The sequence below is a fragment of the Silurus aristotelis genome, assembly GCF_946808225.1.
Source record: "Silurus aristotelis genome assembly, chromosome: 27".
Taxonomy (NCBI): domain Eukaryota; kingdom Metazoa; phylum Chordata; class Actinopteri; order Siluriformes; family Siluridae; genus Silurus; species Silurus aristotelis.
In genome coordinates this window covers 13,902,169-13,920,412 of record NC_139600.1, presented here as the reverse complement: position 1 = coordinate 13,920,412, position 18,244 = coordinate 13,902,169, and the positions used below count along the sequence as shown (strand labels likewise).

Here is an 18,244-nt window from a genome sequence, read left to right as displayed (position 1 = left end):
ACATTTTAAATACAATATTTTATATATTGTAACATTCAATTTTGTGATTTTTACTTTTCCGTCGCATAAACCGACCTCGATTTTATTTCCCATTATTATTATTATTATTATTATTATTATTATTAATAAAAATAAATCGCCTGCTGGTAATTTATAGAAATACTGACCTCTAGTGGTTAACTGGGGTTTATGCAACAGAGAGAACATCCGGATAGAAAAGCTTGATTCTCTCTCTCTCTCTCACACACACACACACACACACACACACACACACACACACACACACACACACACACACACACACACACACACACACACACACACACACACACACACACACACACACACACACACACACACACACAATGTTTCCCCACATTTTCCACACTCCGGGGACAACAAGAGATCGGAAGGAGATGATGTTGCTACAGTATTTTATTTTTGGTCATTCGAATTCGTCGTAGCCGAACGTCACCTCAAACAGCATATAGCTCTCTGCAGTTTTTTAAACAAAATATAACCGATATTTACATTTTTTTTTTTGTATTAAAAATACAAAATGTGATACAGACTTTTACCAGCTGTCTTTTTAAAAGACATAGAAATACATGTGGTATGAAAAGGTTCAGGCAGGGACAAACGAAGATCTTGAAGACTTAAAGATGTATTCTTACATCTCTTATCTTATACATACATTCTTACATACATACTTACATATATATATGACCTATGATTGAAAAAGGTAGCTACATAATAACTTTCATAACAGTTAATAACAATGCAAACTTTTTTCTTTTTTTTTTCCCCCAGAACTTTCTCCATCTGTGCAACAGTTTGTGCCTAATGCCATTCAACTGGCAAAGAGAGGAATGAAAATTTGATTCAGTAATAAAAACATGATTGAAATGAATTAAAACATAAAAATGCCTGAAAATGCATTAAAAAAATCAGTGTGAGAAATCAGATTGAAATCACAAGACGTGAACATGAACGATTGAATACTGACAGCAACACAGTTGTTTCTGAGGTCGATGACGGGCAGCTTTTTCTTACACACACACACACACACACACACACACGCCATCACACACTCTATTTCAAGTATCCTTGCATGCCACACACACACACACACACACACACACACACACACACACACACACACACACACACACACACACACACACACACACACACACACACACACACACACACACACACACAGCGTAGGCTTTAGACATCAATTGAAGTAACACTGTTTCCATAAAATAAAAAATATCAGCATCTGTTTGTGAAACTCAGTCCGTCTTCCTTCATTTTCTTCCCTTCAAAGTGCCAAAAAACATCTTTCTTGTGGTTCTCACAGTGATTTCAAACCAAGAGCAAATTAAAAATAAGAATGAATGTCTAACGATGTGGTAGTTTCTGAGTCTCTTCACCACTGAGTCCACTCTCACTCACTCAACTTGGGATTTGTGTGACAGCTGTGGGAACCAATCAGAGGACAGCAGGAGCAGAGAGTTGAGACGATTTGGTTTTTCAGAAGCTTTGAATACAGTTCCTAGCGAGCGAATGAGGCGAGGCTGATCTCATACCGCTGAAATCTGCTCATTTTCTGCAAACAGGAAGTAACAGAAACTCGAAATAAACATAACATTATATACATGAAAATGTCAATAAAATGTATATATAAATATTTATATATAATTAAAATCCTCACCATCGCATGTTGGTCTGCGTGGCGTAGGACAGTGAGTGTATCCGTGCATGCGGGTATGTGGGCGTGGCTGTGGGGGCGGTTCTAAGTCCAATGACCTCTTAATGAGGCGAGACCTCTGCAAAGCTGCGTTGTAGTCTGGCGGGCGTCGCCCGGGTGTCTGACTGTGGACGGGATTATGGCCGAGCTCCTCGACCTCGGACAGTGGAAGAGCGGTGTATCCAGGTGGAGTGGGTGGAGGCTCTCGGAAACGGCTCTCTCTTCGACTCGTGACAGGCTTTGGCACCACCGGCACCTCGTCCTTTCCCCCTCGGCGCTTGATCGTGCCCGTGTCGCCTTCCGATTCGTCTGCCCAGTAGCCCAGGGGTGTGGCAGACTGGCTCCGCCCCATCCCTGGCCCCTCCGACAGAGTCTCCCAGCTGCGGCTGTCATAGTAACCGATGCGCTGAGGGATGCTCTGGATGTTGTCATGTGAACCACTGGAGCAGGAGGTCCAGCTGCCCCGCCCACTGTCAACAGCATCCAATGAGGCGCGATCGCACTGGTCCTGAGTCAGCGAATAAGATCTGACCGAGAAAATGAATGCAATACATTATTCTATGCTACTATTAAACTATTGTTCCACGGTGTGAAATCTGGATTCTGATTGGTCAGAAAGTGTTCTATAATGGCTGCTGTGACAATAGTTACAGCTTTCAATTTAAAATAGATTTGATTCAATGTAGAAAATAGAATTATTTTAATATAAATAACTTTTTATTAATTTATAAATGTATAACTTTTTTATAAGTTGTCTCTTGCATGGTGTCTATATTATACAGTATAAAACTTGTGTGTATATATATATATATATATATATATATATATATATATATATATATATATATATATATATATATATAATAATAAAACTTTCACAATGACGTTGCATTTGATTGTTCCAGCGTTTTCCGAGTTGCTTACCCGAGACTGATCTGGTCTGGTTCCGCTCGGTGTGTGTTAGGAGTCTGTGTGAATGTGCGAGGTTGAGGGGGGGCATGAACGTGGGTGTGAGTGTTCTCCTCTGCTATGATCAGGTCGGATGATGAGGAACTCAGGAGACTAAGCTGATCGGGGCCTGCTGAACAAATAGGGTTTCTCTGATTTAAAAATGGTTGTTAAAAGTTCAGACATTAAAACAAGCAAAAAACCCCCCAAAAAAAAACAAAAAAAGAAAACAGCTCCACTGAATATCCAAAATATTACTGAACACATTTGTGGGCCTAGGAGTCCCCCCCCACACTTTATAAAATCCAATGTTCACTATTACGATTGTGTGTATACGAATCCAGACTGTATGAAAGTTAACTTTTACATAGCAGAAATTTCGTACCTTTTCTGGACGAGCTTCCAGGGAAAGTGGGCGGGGATGAGCGGTGAGAGGAAGCTTTTGATTGGTTGTTTTCCTGTTGTCTTTTGTGCCTATCCGGGCATTCTTCTGAATGGTGAGACACAGGCGAATGTGCACCTACACACACACACACACACACACACACACACACACACACACACACACACACACACACACACACACACACACACACACACACACACACACACACACACACAGTGTGAAAACAGATACTAGTAACTGAGCTTTGTACTCAGATATGATCAAAATGGTTAAATGTCGATATATATATATGGTGTGTGTGTTTGTGCGTTGGGGGGGGACTTTTACCATAGGGTGCCGTTTCTTTGGCAGGTGGCTTCTTCCGAGGTATATTTTTTGGCGTAGGGCTTCTTGGCATTGCTGGAGATGCATCAACTCTCCTTTTCTCTGCTCCTGTTTTATGCGCTAAGGAGCACACAAACACTGAGATCAGTTCTCCCACACACACACACACAACATATTTAATCTAAAAGTAGCTCAGACTCCAGCATCACATCCACATTGTCACGTTTGGAACGCTGAGTGTTTCAGGGACTCACTGGAGTTGCTGGCAGGCTCCCACTGCAGAGACAGGGCGTGTAAGGTGTCCTCGTCGCTCTCGTGTGTGCGCATGTCCAAGTACTGCCGCACTCGTCTGCTCATCAACTCCGTCTCGTACAGTTTCTTTGCGCTGAGGAAGGAGCTCCGTCTGCCTCTTCTTCGATGACTCACCGTTCCCTCGGACAACGAGGAGCTGCTCACCTGACTCAGAGATCTACACACACACACACACACACACACACACACACACACACACACACACACACACACACACACACACACACACACACACAAACACAAACACAAACACACACACACACACGACACAACTCAGTAAAAACATCAGTGAAACTGAACTGGTTATTTATAAGGGAATTAAATAATAGGCTGAAGAAAAAAAAAACTATGTGAAAAGTGTTCAGACATGCTCACACCATCTACAACCTGCTACAGCTCGTGCAGAGAAAAGTGAGGAGTAGAGAGAGGAGAAGAGAGGAGTCGGCAAAAGAAGAGAGGAGAGGAGAAGAGAAAGAGAAGAATGGAGAGAAGAGGAGAATGGAGAGGAGTGTAAAAAAAGGAGAAAAAGGGGGAGAAAGAGAGGAGAGTGTAAAAGAGGAGAAATGGGGAGATGGGGAGAACGAAGAGAAGAGAACTGGTTCTTTGTACCAGGTTAAACTTAGTCTAGATGAGAGGAGTTAATCACAGCACTACAGCGACGGTAATAGACATTAGGAGTCAGACAGCAGGCATCGAAAAAAAACGGCTGAGCGACCACTTACCCAAGACTCCTCCATTTTTTCTTCCTGAAACACAGCCGTGAAGACACCAAAGAGGAGGACAGAGAGAAAGAGACACAAAAAGGGGGAGAGAGACAAGAGAGACAGACAGGTGCTTATACAGTAAAGCCCACAGAACAGAGGCCACAGACCACAGGAAGAGCCCACTTCAGCACAGGAAGCACAAACACGGCTGACGGGAATGTGACCAAAACAGTTATTACACTCCTTATGGGGTCGGTTCAAGGAATTTCCTTATGGCTGAAAAACTGAATGAGAGTAGAGTGCTGCACAGGGACTCGTCTATCGTATACAAATACTTTGTGTTTCTGTAGAACAAGAAGTGTTTTTCCACCCATTTTGTTCCGTTACACACTTCGTCTCGTTTCCCATGCAGCATTCTACTAGAAAGTGTGTGTATCTGTGCTTCTTGCAAACATTTGTGTGTGTGTGTGTGTGTGTGTGTGTGTGTGTTTGTGTGTATATACCTTGTCCTGAAGAGCTGCGCTGGATCCATGGTGACGGACGCCAACCGAACCACATGTCTGATCTCACGAGCGATCATTCTCAGTTTTTCAAAATTGACCAATCCGTCCACTTTAGAGTCGTTCCCTGTATCATGGAGAAACATACACACTGTAACCAGACAGACCCAAAATCTGCATCCTAAGATGGTCACCTTAGAGGTTTGGGAATCTTACCCTCGTGGAGAAACGTGAGGTCTTTCTTTATGACGGGGAAAAGAGGAATGATTGGTGGTTGGAGATTGTGCTTGTTTAGAAGATTGCGGTATTTGGCCATGTTGCGTGACGGGTCGAAGACTTCCTGCAGCTCGGCCAACAACTTTTCGTATTTAGCCGGAAGTCGCTCCCACGTCCCACGCAGACGTGACACAGGGGCAAGATTCAGCCCGCTGAAAGACAGAAGAAGAGAGAGTCGCATTTATACCACATCGTATATCTAGGGGTCTTTGGTTAGCTGTTAGCCCCCGTGAACTCACCTGATAATAGCGAACATGGAGTTGAAGTTTTTGCAATCGCGACAATGCAGGGCGACTTTGATGAAGTGCTTGATTATCTTCATCCTTTTGGTCTGGTTGGGTTCCCGTACAATCTCCGTGGTGACCCAGAAGGTCTCCTGATTGACGAGGTCCTCGAAGTTGCGGAGGTTGCCCGGCGGTTCACGCGGACGCAGTTTGAAGAGGTCATCGATGTAATCGGTGGGCTCGATGCTGGCAAAGAGCACGTAGTTGCGTGCCGAGAGCTGATTGGCTATCTCGGTGGAGCTCAGAGATAACAGACAAACCTGAGATTCACGTTGCAGTTCTTGGGCCTCGACATCTGAGCACAGCGTCTCGGTCTCCATATTGCTCTTGAGGTAGTACCTACATGGCAAAAAGACAAAAAAACCCCCATAAAACCAGCACCATTACTTAATAGTTTTACATGAACAGAACATTTTCCTTACAGAAAGTAACAATGGAATGGTTTGAGTAAATTCGTGAAAGCGCACCTCGCGCAGAGCTGAATCCTGTCGGCCAGTTTATTGAGCTGATCAGGAAGTCTCCTCTGTTTGGTGACGCCCTCCGGTGTAACCGAAACCTCGCACAGTGAATACGCTTCAGGGCCGCCGGTCAGGCCGAACTCCCGGATCACCAGGTTGGCCGCCTCTCTCGCCGTCGTGTCCCTGTTTATCAGCAGGTAGCGACTTTGTTGATCTGCTTTGAACACTCGCAGCACCTGGTCTTGTAATTCTGAAAAAGGAAGACGAACGGAAAAACAAGCGAAACTTAACAGAACTAGCAAAAATAAATAAATAAACAAGCAAGTATCCTGGTTCAGCCATCATGCAACAAATAAGCTTTCACTTTGTTCTTTGTTTGTTTCAGTATGGCGCTGAGGTATAAACCATAATCCCTGGTAATCCAAACAGAACACTGCTGCTTATTCTATAAAGCAAAATGTCTGATAAATATTTACGTCCCAAGTTATGCAGCTGTTCCAAAAGTGAGCCAATGGGGAAAAGAAAAAACAAAACAAACAAACAAAAATTCACTAGACTACATGCATCCACTGAAAGTCAGTAGATGTTATTACCTACACATTAATGATTCACAATATTGAATTTGGATTATTAAACTGCAAAACAATTAAAAATGCTGTAATTTTCGTTCATTATAAAAAAAAAAAAAAGAACCAGATGAAAGTATAATGAAAGATAAATGCTGCTAAGTATTTGAGCCAGCCTGAAATCATAGAGTCGAACGAAACGAAAGCTTATGAGTTTTAAGAGCCGATGCCATTATGCTAATCACATGCACATGATCCGATGGAACTAATTTCACTGTAATTCGCAAAAAAAAAAAAAAAAAAAAGGTTTGAATTAAACCTCAAATTACTGGAGACTAAACAAATCGAGATACAGGATTGAAGACAGCTGGAGAAACAAGCACTGAATGGAGTCAGCTACTACAGACAAAAAGAAGGACTGGAAAACATTCATGTTCCTGCAGAACGCTTAGAAATGCAAAACTAGAAGTAAAGAGACTGGAGAGAGATTTAAGGAGCTAGAATGGGTACGTATAAAAGCGTTCTAGACAAAGGTAGAGAGATAAAAAGATGCATTCATAATACAGATGAATCACAACATAGAAAAAGATGATCCATATCTAGAAAGATCAGCATGACAGATATGATTAAATCAATCTGTTCGAGGAACTACAGTTAAACTACGAGAGTCAGGAAGAATTGATTGGAAAGGAAAGCAAATCTAAGGAGAGGTACACTATATGGATAAAAGAATTGGGACACCTGACTCTTCCAATCACCTGTAGTTCTTCTTTCTTCCCTTTCCTGTGGTAGCAAGAAATTCTTTTGTCACTTGAACTAGGAGACTAAAACCTGTTTCAACAGGACAATACTGCTGTACACAAAGCCATCTCCATGAAGATATGCTTTACATGGGCTGGAGAGGAAGATCTTGAATGGCCTGCAACCGACATCAACCTTATTGTACACCTTTGGAATAAATTGTAAGACTCATTGCACCCCAGGCCTCCTCACCTCACCATCAGCACAAGAGGTCGACCGATTCATCGGTTTTGCAGATTAATCGGCACACTAGTAGATTGTTAAAATTCCAAAATCCATGCCGATAGTTTTTCCAGGTCGCGTTATATAGTACGAGAGCGGTCTCTAGAGGTCGAATCACTGATGCTGTTTATATGAAAAGTGTGTTTTTCTTTCTTTTTTTTTTTTTTTGGATGTAACTGTTTTTATTTACAGTATGTGCAGTGTTACTTTTTGTTTCATATTGAATGCATGTCTTATTTTCCTCAATATTTATTAATATATTTATTAAATTTAGTAAATTTTCATAATTTAGTTCTGTTTTTTATTTGTGTAATAAAGTTTGTGGATTTGAAGTTTTTAAATCCAAATCGGTTATCGGCAAGTACGATCCGACGCAGCTATAGGTAAAATCCGTCGACCTCTAATCGGTACCTGACTTCACCAAATCCCTTGTGGCTAAGCACAAATCTCCATGAGCACACAGTGCTAGTCTAGTGCAAAATCTTCCTAAAAGAGTCTTCCTAAAACTGGAACTAAAGGTAGAATGGGACGTTTAAAAAGCACAAAGAATCGAATGGTCAGGTGTCCACAAACTTTTGCTAATACAGTGCATCTAAAAAGGCGGCTAGAACCATAAGATTCTGGAGACTCTGGAGAAACCCCCAGGCAGTGCATGAGTACTCACGAGTGAATCCAGGTGCTGTGAGCGAGAAGAGGGTTGTGGAAAAGTTAGAACGTAAAACTGACATATAACAGCAAGCCTTTTGAAACCCACATACCACCCCACCACCCACTGCAATACAGTCAGTAGTGCAAAGAAAAGTGAAGCAGAAAGGGAAGCAGCATTAGCTGCCTTCTGCAGCTCACAGCCTTGTCCACACTGCAACTGTGTCTAGCGCTCTGTGCATCAAGAAAGGGGTTGGCGTTTACCAGGTGGCTGCATGCTGTAGTCAATGATGCGCTGTTGGCCCTGGGCCAAGTCAGGGTTGCTGGAAGACAAGCTTCCGGTGATTGTCGTGGTGGGCGGAGCCTGCTTGGTCTGTCTCAGGCCCACAATGCTGTCATCCTGAGTCTGCCCTATTCCGAGGTCACTGTCAAAACACGGTATGGATTTTTATATATATTTGTAGTGCCAGAAAGTTTTACAAATTGAAAATGAAATTAGTTAGTTGTTCGAAAACAACTCAGAATTTGTGGAAATAAAGTCGGAATTGCGAGTAGCAATAAGACAAACATTGTTTTTTTTTTTATGTGGCAGAAAAAGGGCTTCCATGGGTTACTAATTGTTGGATACTGTAGTTTTAAAGCTCCAAAAAACTACAAAACATGTTTAGTGTTGACCACACTGGCTGCTGCTGTGTGAACCTACCTGTATGGTTTTTGAGGTAAAATACTAATGCGTGTTTTGTCCAAAATCTTCATCAGTTTGTTGCGGCCTCCCATGGTGTGTGCTTTAGCCTTCTTGCCGACCTTCTCCTGATACATGACCCCAGTATCGGCCCCAAGATCAGGAACAGAGTAGCGGGAGCTTTTCTTCCCGTCGCCGATCTTAGGAAGGTGAGGAACTCCGTTTTTCCGTTCCTCCGCGATTCGAGCTACTAACTCCTTAAAGACTGAGAAAGACATAAGAAATGTGTAAAGATCTCCACAAAATCTAATAGAAGGAATTCCTAAATCACCTGTGTCCATATGTGCGGAAGGTGAATAAGCTCACCAAGAAGGTTGGTTTTGACACTCATGGACAGCTGTAGGTTATTCTTGAGGATCTCGATTGCTTTGGACAGGTGGACGTTCTCAAACGTCTGACCATTCACTTCAAGTATCTAAATAATTAGTAACTAGTTAGTCAGGAAACATTTTAAGCGTGCCATTCTTGTACTGTCCGTGCCAAATTCATCTTACCTGGTCCCCATGCTTAAGCCCTGCCTCCTCTGCCTTGCTGCCCTGGTCCACAGTGTCAATGAAGAGGTGTGTTCCTCTCTCAGCTCCACCAATCAGAGTGAAGGGGAGGGGCAGCTCACGAGAGGACCTCGCGATGGTAACCACACGGGACTTGGCTTTGGCAGCGCATGCGATGTTGAGCAATCGCAACTGACCGCTCATTTTCTGATTCGAAAAATAAACAAATGTGAAATTGAATAAATCAGAATTTATACAGTGTATAGTATTAAATTAAGTAGCATTCGCTCGTTTACATACTTCTCTTTCCAGTTTGTTTTGGAATTCCTCCAGGAAGTTTGTCATTTCTGGTTTTCCCTCGAAGTCACCAAAGTGATTATTTACCCAAAGTAGCACGACCCGTGTCACCTGAGAGACAGGAGGAGTACGGGGGTCAGGATGTATTGCTGTGTGTGTGTGTGTGTGTGTGTGTGTGTGTGTGTGTGTGTGTGTGTACACAACTTTACACAATTATACTCCTAACTATTAAAATGAAAACTCAACATTCGGTCCAACATACCTTGTCACGCAAACTGGGGTCATTAAACCAATCCAAAAGTCTTTGGCCAACAAAAAGAGGACTAGAAAGGAAGGTCCGGTAGGTCAACAAGAAGTCTTCAATGTACGTTGGGTCCACTACGGAGTGATCCTCCACTAAATGCTGGATCAGACGCTCTGGGGTTCCCTGGGAGAAAAGGTTGTTCAAACACATTACTCCAGGAACGCACATGACAATTCATACATCAACAAACAAGTCTCTCCCAACTCATAACAACACACTTGGAAGAGGCACACCCTGGATTCCTTTCATAAAAATAATGTAAATCAAATAACATTTTTTGGACTGGAAAAAATAAAAACCCTCACCTTAACCACAATGTGTCCCTTGCGTGTTCCTGTGCGGTCAAGTTCTCTGTGTTCTTTCACCATTACAATCTCTCCCTCCTCCTCCACTCGCTGCGTGTTGAGTTCCACCTGATTCAGGATGCAGCAGTATTCTTGCTGCGCGATACACACAAACTACACAACCACACAATCATGAGTCAAAACAGCAAAATGAAAAGATAAAAACCCTTACTGAAAAAAAATCCACTAAAGAAATCCCACACACACACACACACACCTGACAGTCATCCACTTTGGTCTTCATGACGCCGATCATCAGCTCTTTCTCCATGGAAGGAGAGACGCCGAAACTTCCGCCCATTCCTACAGTCTCACACTGGCCATCCGGATACATCACCTCCACGGCTCCGTTCAGGATTACTGACCATGAGTCCAGCTACGTCACACAAACACACACATACACAATGCTTATTGCTTCTTTATTTGACACCAGAGATCAGACATAAATCTTAGTAGCAGGGTGACCAAGGTAACCATGAAAGGTTTAGCACAGTGTTCTATATTTTTTCTCATATCTCACGTAACGTGATTATAATCTTTTTGTTTTTTCACTGATTACCTGCTAAAAGGCACTAAAAACATTTAAGCTCCTCCCATACCGATATTCCAGGCTCATCTTCATTGTATGCAAAGCCCAAACAAAAAAAACCCACAAAAAAAAACCCACAAAAAAATTCTCACAATAATAATAATAATAATAATAATAATAATAATAAAAATACATTATTGTGTTCTATAAATAGAGCTGTGAATGCTATAATTAAAGGCTGCTGCAAGCATTTTGGCGCCACAACATAACGTGTTATCGTGTTAACTGTGATTCGGTAGGACCCACCTCCTCTCCGTGGTTCAGTACGATAGTTCCAGCTCGTTCCACCACAGCAAACACCATGACGGCACAGAGCGCTCGCCGCACAGACACGCTGAGGCTGGAGAACGCCGGGAGCTGCTGCACGAACTCCAGTAACTGCTCTGTAGACAGTGAATTTAAAAAAAAAATTTGAGAAAAAAAAAAGGCAGGTATAAATGAAGGTATTTTTTAATACAGTATCAGAATACAAGAGGGTTGAAAGGCTTATGGGGGGTGTGTGTGTGTGTGTGTTACCGATGTCATCGTCTGTACGGTCCACGGGGTCTTTTTCCAAACAGTCTCTCACGATGTCTCGACTCATCAGGGGGTCGGAGGATCTTCCCACTTCTTCGTCATCGTCATCATCCTCCGAATCCACCGCGGTCTCGGGAAGTCCGCTGAGGTCCACATCGCCGCAATCGCTCTCGGTAGCCTGGGAGAGAAAAATGGCATGAGCGTTTTAATGACTGTATTTGGGGGGTTACACTTTTGAAGTTCGCATGTCAGTTGCGTTGCTTGTTTAAAATCTGAAGTTTCTTATTGTTATCTCTTTTTAGAGCCACGTGCATTCATCTTTTACCATTCCGTCTAATTTTATGTCAATCTGTCACTTCATTAATTATACCTGAGCGGGTAATTAAAAAGAAAACGCTACGAAATCCTCCCTATTCTAAGAAAAAGCCTCAGGTCCTGTAGCTTGTCTCGGATCTTCATTTGATTAAGTTGCCGTTCCCAGCTGAATACGAGTGCGAACACGATAATGCTTGTGAGATTACAAAAAAAAGTGTGTGTGTGTGTGTGTGTGTGTATATTTGTATACCTGGTAAATATCTGATAGGCTGCTGCTGCCTGAGTCACTAGCAATGCTGGATCTAGACTGACTGGAGGACATGTGGAGGTGGAGTCCGTCTGAGAGGTGGAGCTTCGTGAAATCCGCAGGAAGCTGGAAGAGAACCAGGAGAGGTTATTATACAGATTTGGGAGCGTGTGCGCATTGTGTGCGAGAGAAAAAGAGAGCGCTGTCTTTTGCCATCTAGTCCGTGATGGATCAAAGGATTACGCTCGCTAAAGCCTCCTTTCACTGAGAGCACAATTACATCCAGGAGCCCGAGAAAGAACACACACCATACATACACCAATTCTGCATTAGTGGTTAGCACAAACAAATCAGCTGTCCTGACTAATGATTAGTGCTCTGAAACAGACTGCCTAATGTGCACGTGCGAGTGTGTTTATCGGTAATCAGTATATATCCACAGGCTTAATGGAAGACAGGCTGCTGATTGGTTTGCACACATGACCTCCTACATCAACTGGCCTACATGCACAGACGCACAACTCTAATGGTGTAAAATCATATTTTACACATTTTTAGTGTTGATAAGAAGATAATATTTGTATCGGTGTAGTTTTTCCCCCTCACACTTTGTCATGGCTCATTAAATGACTGTCTGGAGGAGCAGGTGTAGACGTGTTACATATAAACTATAACACGTATGTATTTCATCTTAAAGGAAAACAGGAAAGGAAAAAAGGAAACTAACGTGCCAGTCGAGTCGGGAAAAAAAAAGTGTGCGTCTAAATATACTCACGGCCTTCCTGTGTGTTGCTCCGAATCCATAGCAGTGCAAACGAGCTAACTTCCTCATAGAAACGAGCATGGACCGCCCGACCATCCTGTTTAACCCCCTCTACAACATCCTGACTCGGTCTCATCTACTTTCTCTTCAGTTAAATCCTGGCCTTGTTCCCTTTTCCTTTCAACTGCTTCCTCTACTGCACTCACACCCAGCAACATTTTTTTTTTTTTTTTTTTTTTTTTTTTTTTTTTTTTTTTTGGAAACTCCCAGAAAAATCTCCACAGCAACAGAAAATTGAATGGATACAGAGAGAATTAACTTATATGGTGCTGCAAAGACCACCTCCCCCCCCCCTTCCTCTCCCTCTCTCCCTCTCCCCCTCTCTCTTTCTCTCTCTCTCTCACACACACACACACACACACACACATTAGTAAGAGTGGTAATTGTTTGCACTGAAGGGGGTGGGATTTAGGGATGACGGACCCCCAGTACAACACCGGTCATCAGCGCTGACCCCAATGTGATGGACAACAGCTTCAATTCAAGCTACTCGCCAAAAGAAAAAAAAAACACCCCCCCGGTGTAAATCGTAATGAGAGCCATTGACAGGGGAGAAAAAGCAGAATGCAGAAAGAGAAAGCAGGCTTGAGAGAATGGAGCTAAAAAAAAGAGGGAACATGCACCACAGCACTGCAGACGGTGGAGTTTCGGTTCTCGTGAAAGGCAGCTTATTCTTAAAGGCAGAGCAAAACGGTATGCAGCTACGGCGGGATACGAGATTGCAGAAAGAAATATTACCTGGGATTTGGAAGACTCCTGGTGATGAGGAAAAAAAAACCAAAACAAAAAAACCCCGATTAGTAAAAAAAAAAAAAAAAAACAACAACAACCGTATCTACTGAAAAAAATGGACAGAAACCATAAGAGAAGGACGAGACGGGAATGTTTCTCGAAAGAACGATATGATGATAAGTCTACTTCGTCGCGGATCCTCGGCGGTGATTAGTTCTCTAGGGCAGCACTGTGGTGTGTGTTATTCTTGGTGTATATCTGTAATCCTCGATTTTGCACAATTTGTGAAAGAGGAATGAATTTGTCCCGTGAATTTGAGCCGTAACTGCCCTTAAACTTGCTTACAATAAACATGATCATCACCCAGCTCTATTACACAACTTAAAGATTCACATAAAGAGACAGAACGAACGGAGGGAAAAGTGGCTACACGATCAATCGGATTGAAATAACAACTGCTGATGATGTCCCGAGTAGAAGTGTGTATTTTGGTACCGACCGTGTGATGGCCTGGGGGAAGAGGAGGCTTGCTAGCTGGATAATGCTCCACCGTGTCGATGATGGTCTGCCTCTCGCCGCGCTGGTTGATTTTCCGAAACCTTCTCCTGGACTGTCGATGAGATGCCTGCCTCTGAAAATACTCCTCGCTGTCTTCCACATAGTCCACCTGACAGCCACAGAGGAAATCAGTTAGTTATGGTGGAGGAGGGAAAAAAAAAAGGTCTCTCTTTGTGCACAGCAACACGTCAGCTCACATCCTCTTCAGTGTAATTACACATCCTCTTTAGCTCATTCACACACACACACACACACACACACTCACCACTATCATCTCAGAGGCCTCCAGGACGATACACTCGCAGCCTCGCCGCAAACTCCCTGCAGAACGTTTTCCAAAACTGAGAGAGAGAGAGAGAGAGAGAGAGAGAGAGAGAGAGAGAGAGAGAGAGAGAGAGAAACAATTATAGGTTATACAGAAAAAAGCACACACATTTAGAAAACAAGGAAACACCACCGCAATGATGCACACACCTGCTGCGTGGAAGGAACATCGATTCCTTAATGAAAACCGAGCCAGACAGCAAGATGTACCAGCAGCTTCCGATGTCGTCCGGGCTAAAACACAAAGAAAAGAGCAATGGATTACACTTTGCTATTTTTTAGACTCCTTACGCTGCTATCAGGCCACACTGCTGCTGAATTTCATTTCCAATAGCAGTTTCAGAAGGTGCAAAAGGATTTCAACAGTAGAATGTGTTTTTCTATAGCAACAGCTAATTCCCAGGGATGAATGATAAAAACGCTCCTGAGGTACCGGCGACCAGTGTATCTGCCGCTTTGGCCCGGCCTGCCTCTGCATGGTGTTCTGTTCGATTGGAGGCCACTCTGCGCAGCTGGAGATGGTTTCACATCTACAGCCTGGGTATCCATAAAGTTACAGAGTAACACAGGAGCTTTGAGGATGGATTTGGACTCTAGTTAACATTCTGCTACACTGACTGTAGAAATGGACATTTGGTGCCACCTAGATGATGATGATGGGTTCCCTCTTGAGTCTGGTTCCTCTCAAGGTTTCTTCCTTATGAACTCTCAGGGAGTTTTTCCTTGCCCACTGATAAATACGCATAAAAATTAATCGAAGGGATCGTTTCCCGGGACGTGTCGTCATGCCGTCGACAATCGACTCCAGCACCACTCCACCATGCTATGGATGATTATATATATATATATATATATATACACATAATAGCAACCTCCACCCTCCAGCCCAACAAATGTCATGAGTTTTATTAAACTATCAGCCAAAAGGCCACTGTGGAACACATGAATGGACACCAAACTGCTCTGAGCATCAAAGTGAAAGCTCAGGATGACAGAGTTCTGCTTTTTAGCCCCAACTATGAAACTACAGTGTTTCAGAGTCACGAGAAAAGCAAAGACTCTCAGGCGGCCAAAGTTCCCTTATGTAAAACATGATCCACAAATAGGAAGGAGAAAAAAAATAAAAATAAAATAATAATTTTTATATATATATATATATATATATATATATATATATATATATATATATATATATATATAGTAAAGTTAATGAGAGCATTTGATGTATTTTTACTGTTTATTTTATTGATGGAGATTTTAAATACTGTAATATCCAGACTCTTAAATGCTCCCAAATATAAGCCGCACCTGTCTATAAGCTGCCTACATTAATGAAAGACAGTGTCTGTTACATGGCTTGTATCTAAACAGTAGCCTACCAAGAAAGTGATTGTTCACTGTCTTCCTCCTTCCTTTCACAACTATTTCTCTTGAGTGTTTTTCTTTTGGCATCGTCGTGTGTTTAAAATCACCATTGGTGAAGCTTTTCTCCCGATGCCGTGCAGCTCAGAACACAGGTGAAGTGCATTTTTTCATGCCCCGTTGTTTTCAGCGTGACGAATGATTCGCATTTCCTGTTGACAGCCTGAGTGAGCGGCAGGTCAAACGTCAGAGGAACATCATCCATATTTATGATGTGGTGCGGCCCGATTCAGTGGGAGCGCATCTGATTTCATATAAAAAGTTTCATTGGTTCACCTGAACCCGATCAGCAATTTCATCGGTCTAATGTTATGGGGCTCAGTTTTTTGGCTTGAAGTTTGTGAAACCGGGAAAAACCCCCAGAAAAAATCCATAAATTAGCCGCTTCGTTGTTTAAGCCGCGGGGTTCAAAACGTGGGATATAATAATTTTCATTGTTGCCAAATGTAATTGTCATTATAATGCAGCTAGAAGTACTGCAGTGTGTGTGATTGTGTATGTGTGTGTGTAGGGTGTAGAGAATAAACTCACTAATATAAAACCTCGTTGGCTTCATGATGCTCGTAGCGAACTGTTTCACACATTAACCTGAAAATAAATCAAATATTTAATTAATAAATAAGAGATAAAATTCACATGTATGAATGGCCACTAGAACAGTGTTGAAGTATTTGTTGTGTGCCTGTACCTGAGCTGGTGCTCTCTCAGGCTGGACAGTGCTTCCATCCCGTGTAGGTAAGAGTAGACGATCTGAAGGTCCTGCAAAACAACATAGGCATGTTAGCACGTGAAACAATAACATACTAAAACACGCCTGAGCACACGAGTACAGGATCCGCTTCTGTTAATCATTAGTACTAAATGGAAAAAAAATAATAAATTATAAATTGTAAACGCCCTGCAGTTACATCCAACAACCAGCAAGGGGCAGCAACCCTATTATAATTGCCACTTTGGTGCAGACAGTCTTGTCTCTTTTTCTTTTCCAAGCTGCATGCAAACTCACGAGTGCGCACACCCACACCCACACCCACACCCACACCCACACCCACACCCACACACACACCCCATGACGCAATGCACTTCAGATCAATGTTTAACAAGAACGGCATGTTTGCAGATTCCACAATACCCGTCCTGTCATTCTTTCTCTCGCTTTCTCCGTTCCTTCCATCGGCGTGAAATGGAGAACTTGAGACTTGAGGTTCTTAGTTTTAATCATGGGAAATACTGAGTTATGCCTTCAGTGCCACCTGAGAAGCAGTAGCCGTCAGCAGATTTGATACGAAACGGAAACTAAAGACTGGAGTGGAAACTCGTGTCATTCTGGAGATTCCTCAAGCGCTTTCCTATTGGGGCCTATGTACGCTTTTAAACTCCTCCAAAAAATTACAAGCAAATAGTCATGCACATTAATACATTAGAAGTCCATGCATGCCTTTATTATATTTGTTTTGAATAAATGACGGCTGTTTTTTCACCACTGCGCGCACATCAATACGCTTTACAACGGCCAAACGAATCTTTCAAAATACGCTAAGGGTGATAGCTCAGAGGAGGATTGGGATTGGTGGAAATTGTTGCTTCGGGGATGTTTATTCTCAGAACATGGCATTTCTGCCCTTGTTCGGTCCCCCCCCCACAGAATTCCTACATTCCTACGGGGAAGTGTCAGCGAGAGGCAGGAGTTTAGAGGCATCAGGGTGGAGGAAGAAAAAAAAAAAAAAAAAGCAACCATCAGTTACCAAACGTGACTCATGTCAGACAGGATGGTCGAAGTGCTTCAGAAAAGTGTTGCTCTCCTGGGATTTTCACTCGCACCCGAGTTTAAACAAAATGGTGCGCAAAACAAAAAACAATCACGGTGTGTCAGCAGAGGCAGAGACGCCACGATGCTTTCTGGCCGATCGGAACGAGGGGTGTTGGAATAGAGAGCTCCGGCGCATGGTATAGCAGAACCAGACGTCATCTAAAGTAACAGGAAGTCTTTACACACAAACGTTGTGTTTTCTTGTGATTAACAGGACAATTCGTAATCAGTTGGTGGGCTCATGGTAAGAAACGGAGAAAACGCAACGTTCTCTGATAAGGAATTGCTCTGTACCAAACTGTCCCATCCGGTTATCTCGTTATCAGTTTCGCACATTTACACTCATACAATTACGTTTCATTGCTCATCGTTCGACCCGAGCTGCAGCTTTGGGTTTTATATACACAACACAAAAGAATTATCTTTAAGTCACTGATTACAGGGACGTGAAAACATCAGGGTTGGGCTCAAAGCCTTGGAGTGACTGTTTGGAACGAAAAATCTGGGACTTGCAGAGGAATTACGGGTCAA

At 42.8% G+C, this 18,244-nt stretch overlaps 1 protein-coding gene across 12 annotated transcripts in view; it reads right to left on the bottom strand.

Moving 5' to 3' along the window:
- Positions 1 to 420: 420 nt before the first annotated feature.
- Positions 421 to 18,244, bottom strand: part of rapgef2a (Rap guanine nucleotide exchange factor 2a) — a 29,874-nt gene continuing 12,050 nt past the window's right edge. The window contains exons 2-30 of one of the 12 annotated variants that reach the window (XM_083532696.1): positions 16,592 to 16,662; positions 16,435 to 16,491; positions 14,632 to 14,715; positions 14,423 to 14,498; positions 14,099 to 14,266; positions 13,606 to 13,623; positions 12,048 to 12,170; positions 11,483 to 11,660; positions 11,213 to 11,349; positions 10,595 to 10,753; positions 10,339 to 10,491; positions 9,992 to 10,156; positions 9,733 to 9,840; positions 9,436 to 9,639; positions 9,248 to 9,356; positions 8,903 to 9,146; positions 8,464 to 8,624; positions 8,219 to 8,233; positions 5,975 to 6,215; positions 5,463 to 5,846; positions 5,164 to 5,375; positions 4,951 to 5,074; positions 4,466 to 4,489; positions 3,686 to 3,900; positions 3,435 to 3,551; positions 3,087 to 3,221; positions 2,678 to 2,834; positions 1,718 to 2,280; positions 421 to 1,612 (exon numbers count right to left, since the gene is read on the bottom strand). In XM_083532696.1, coding sequence (XP_083388822.1) covers positions 1,587 to 1,612; positions 1,718 to 2,280; positions 2,678 to 2,834; positions 3,087 to 3,221; positions 3,435 to 3,551; positions 3,686 to 3,900; positions 4,466 to 4,489; positions 4,951 to 5,074; positions 5,164 to 5,375; positions 5,463 to 5,846; positions 5,975 to 6,215; positions 8,219 to 8,233; positions 8,464 to 8,624; positions 8,903 to 9,146; positions 9,248 to 9,356; positions 9,436 to 9,639; positions 9,733 to 9,840; positions 9,992 to 10,156; positions 10,339 to 10,491; positions 10,595 to 10,753; positions 11,213 to 11,349; positions 11,483 to 11,660; positions 12,048 to 12,170; positions 13,606 to 13,623; positions 14,099 to 14,266; positions 14,423 to 14,498; positions 14,632 to 14,715; positions 16,435 to 16,491; positions 16,592 to 16,662 — 4,428 coding nt within the window. In that variant the 3' untranslated portion in view covers positions 421 to 1,586. The remainder of the gene's footprint in view (positions 1,613 to 1,717; positions 2,281 to 2,677; positions 2,835 to 3,086; positions 3,222 to 3,434; positions 3,552 to 3,685; positions 3,901 to 4,465; positions 4,490 to 4,950; positions 5,075 to 5,163; positions 5,376 to 5,462; positions 5,847 to 5,974; positions 6,216 to 8,218; positions 8,234 to 8,463; positions 8,625 to 8,902; positions 9,147 to 9,247; positions 9,357 to 9,435; positions 9,640 to 9,732; positions 9,841 to 9,991; positions 10,157 to 10,338; positions 10,492 to 10,594; positions 10,754 to 11,212; positions 11,350 to 11,482; positions 11,661 to 12,047; positions 12,171 to 13,605; positions 13,624 to 14,098; positions 14,267 to 14,422; positions 14,499 to 14,631; positions 14,716 to 16,434; positions 16,492 to 16,591; positions 16,663 to 18,244) is intronic. The other 11 variants (XM_083532700.1, XM_083532703.1, XM_083532704.1 and 8 more) reach the window with 11 other exon arrangements.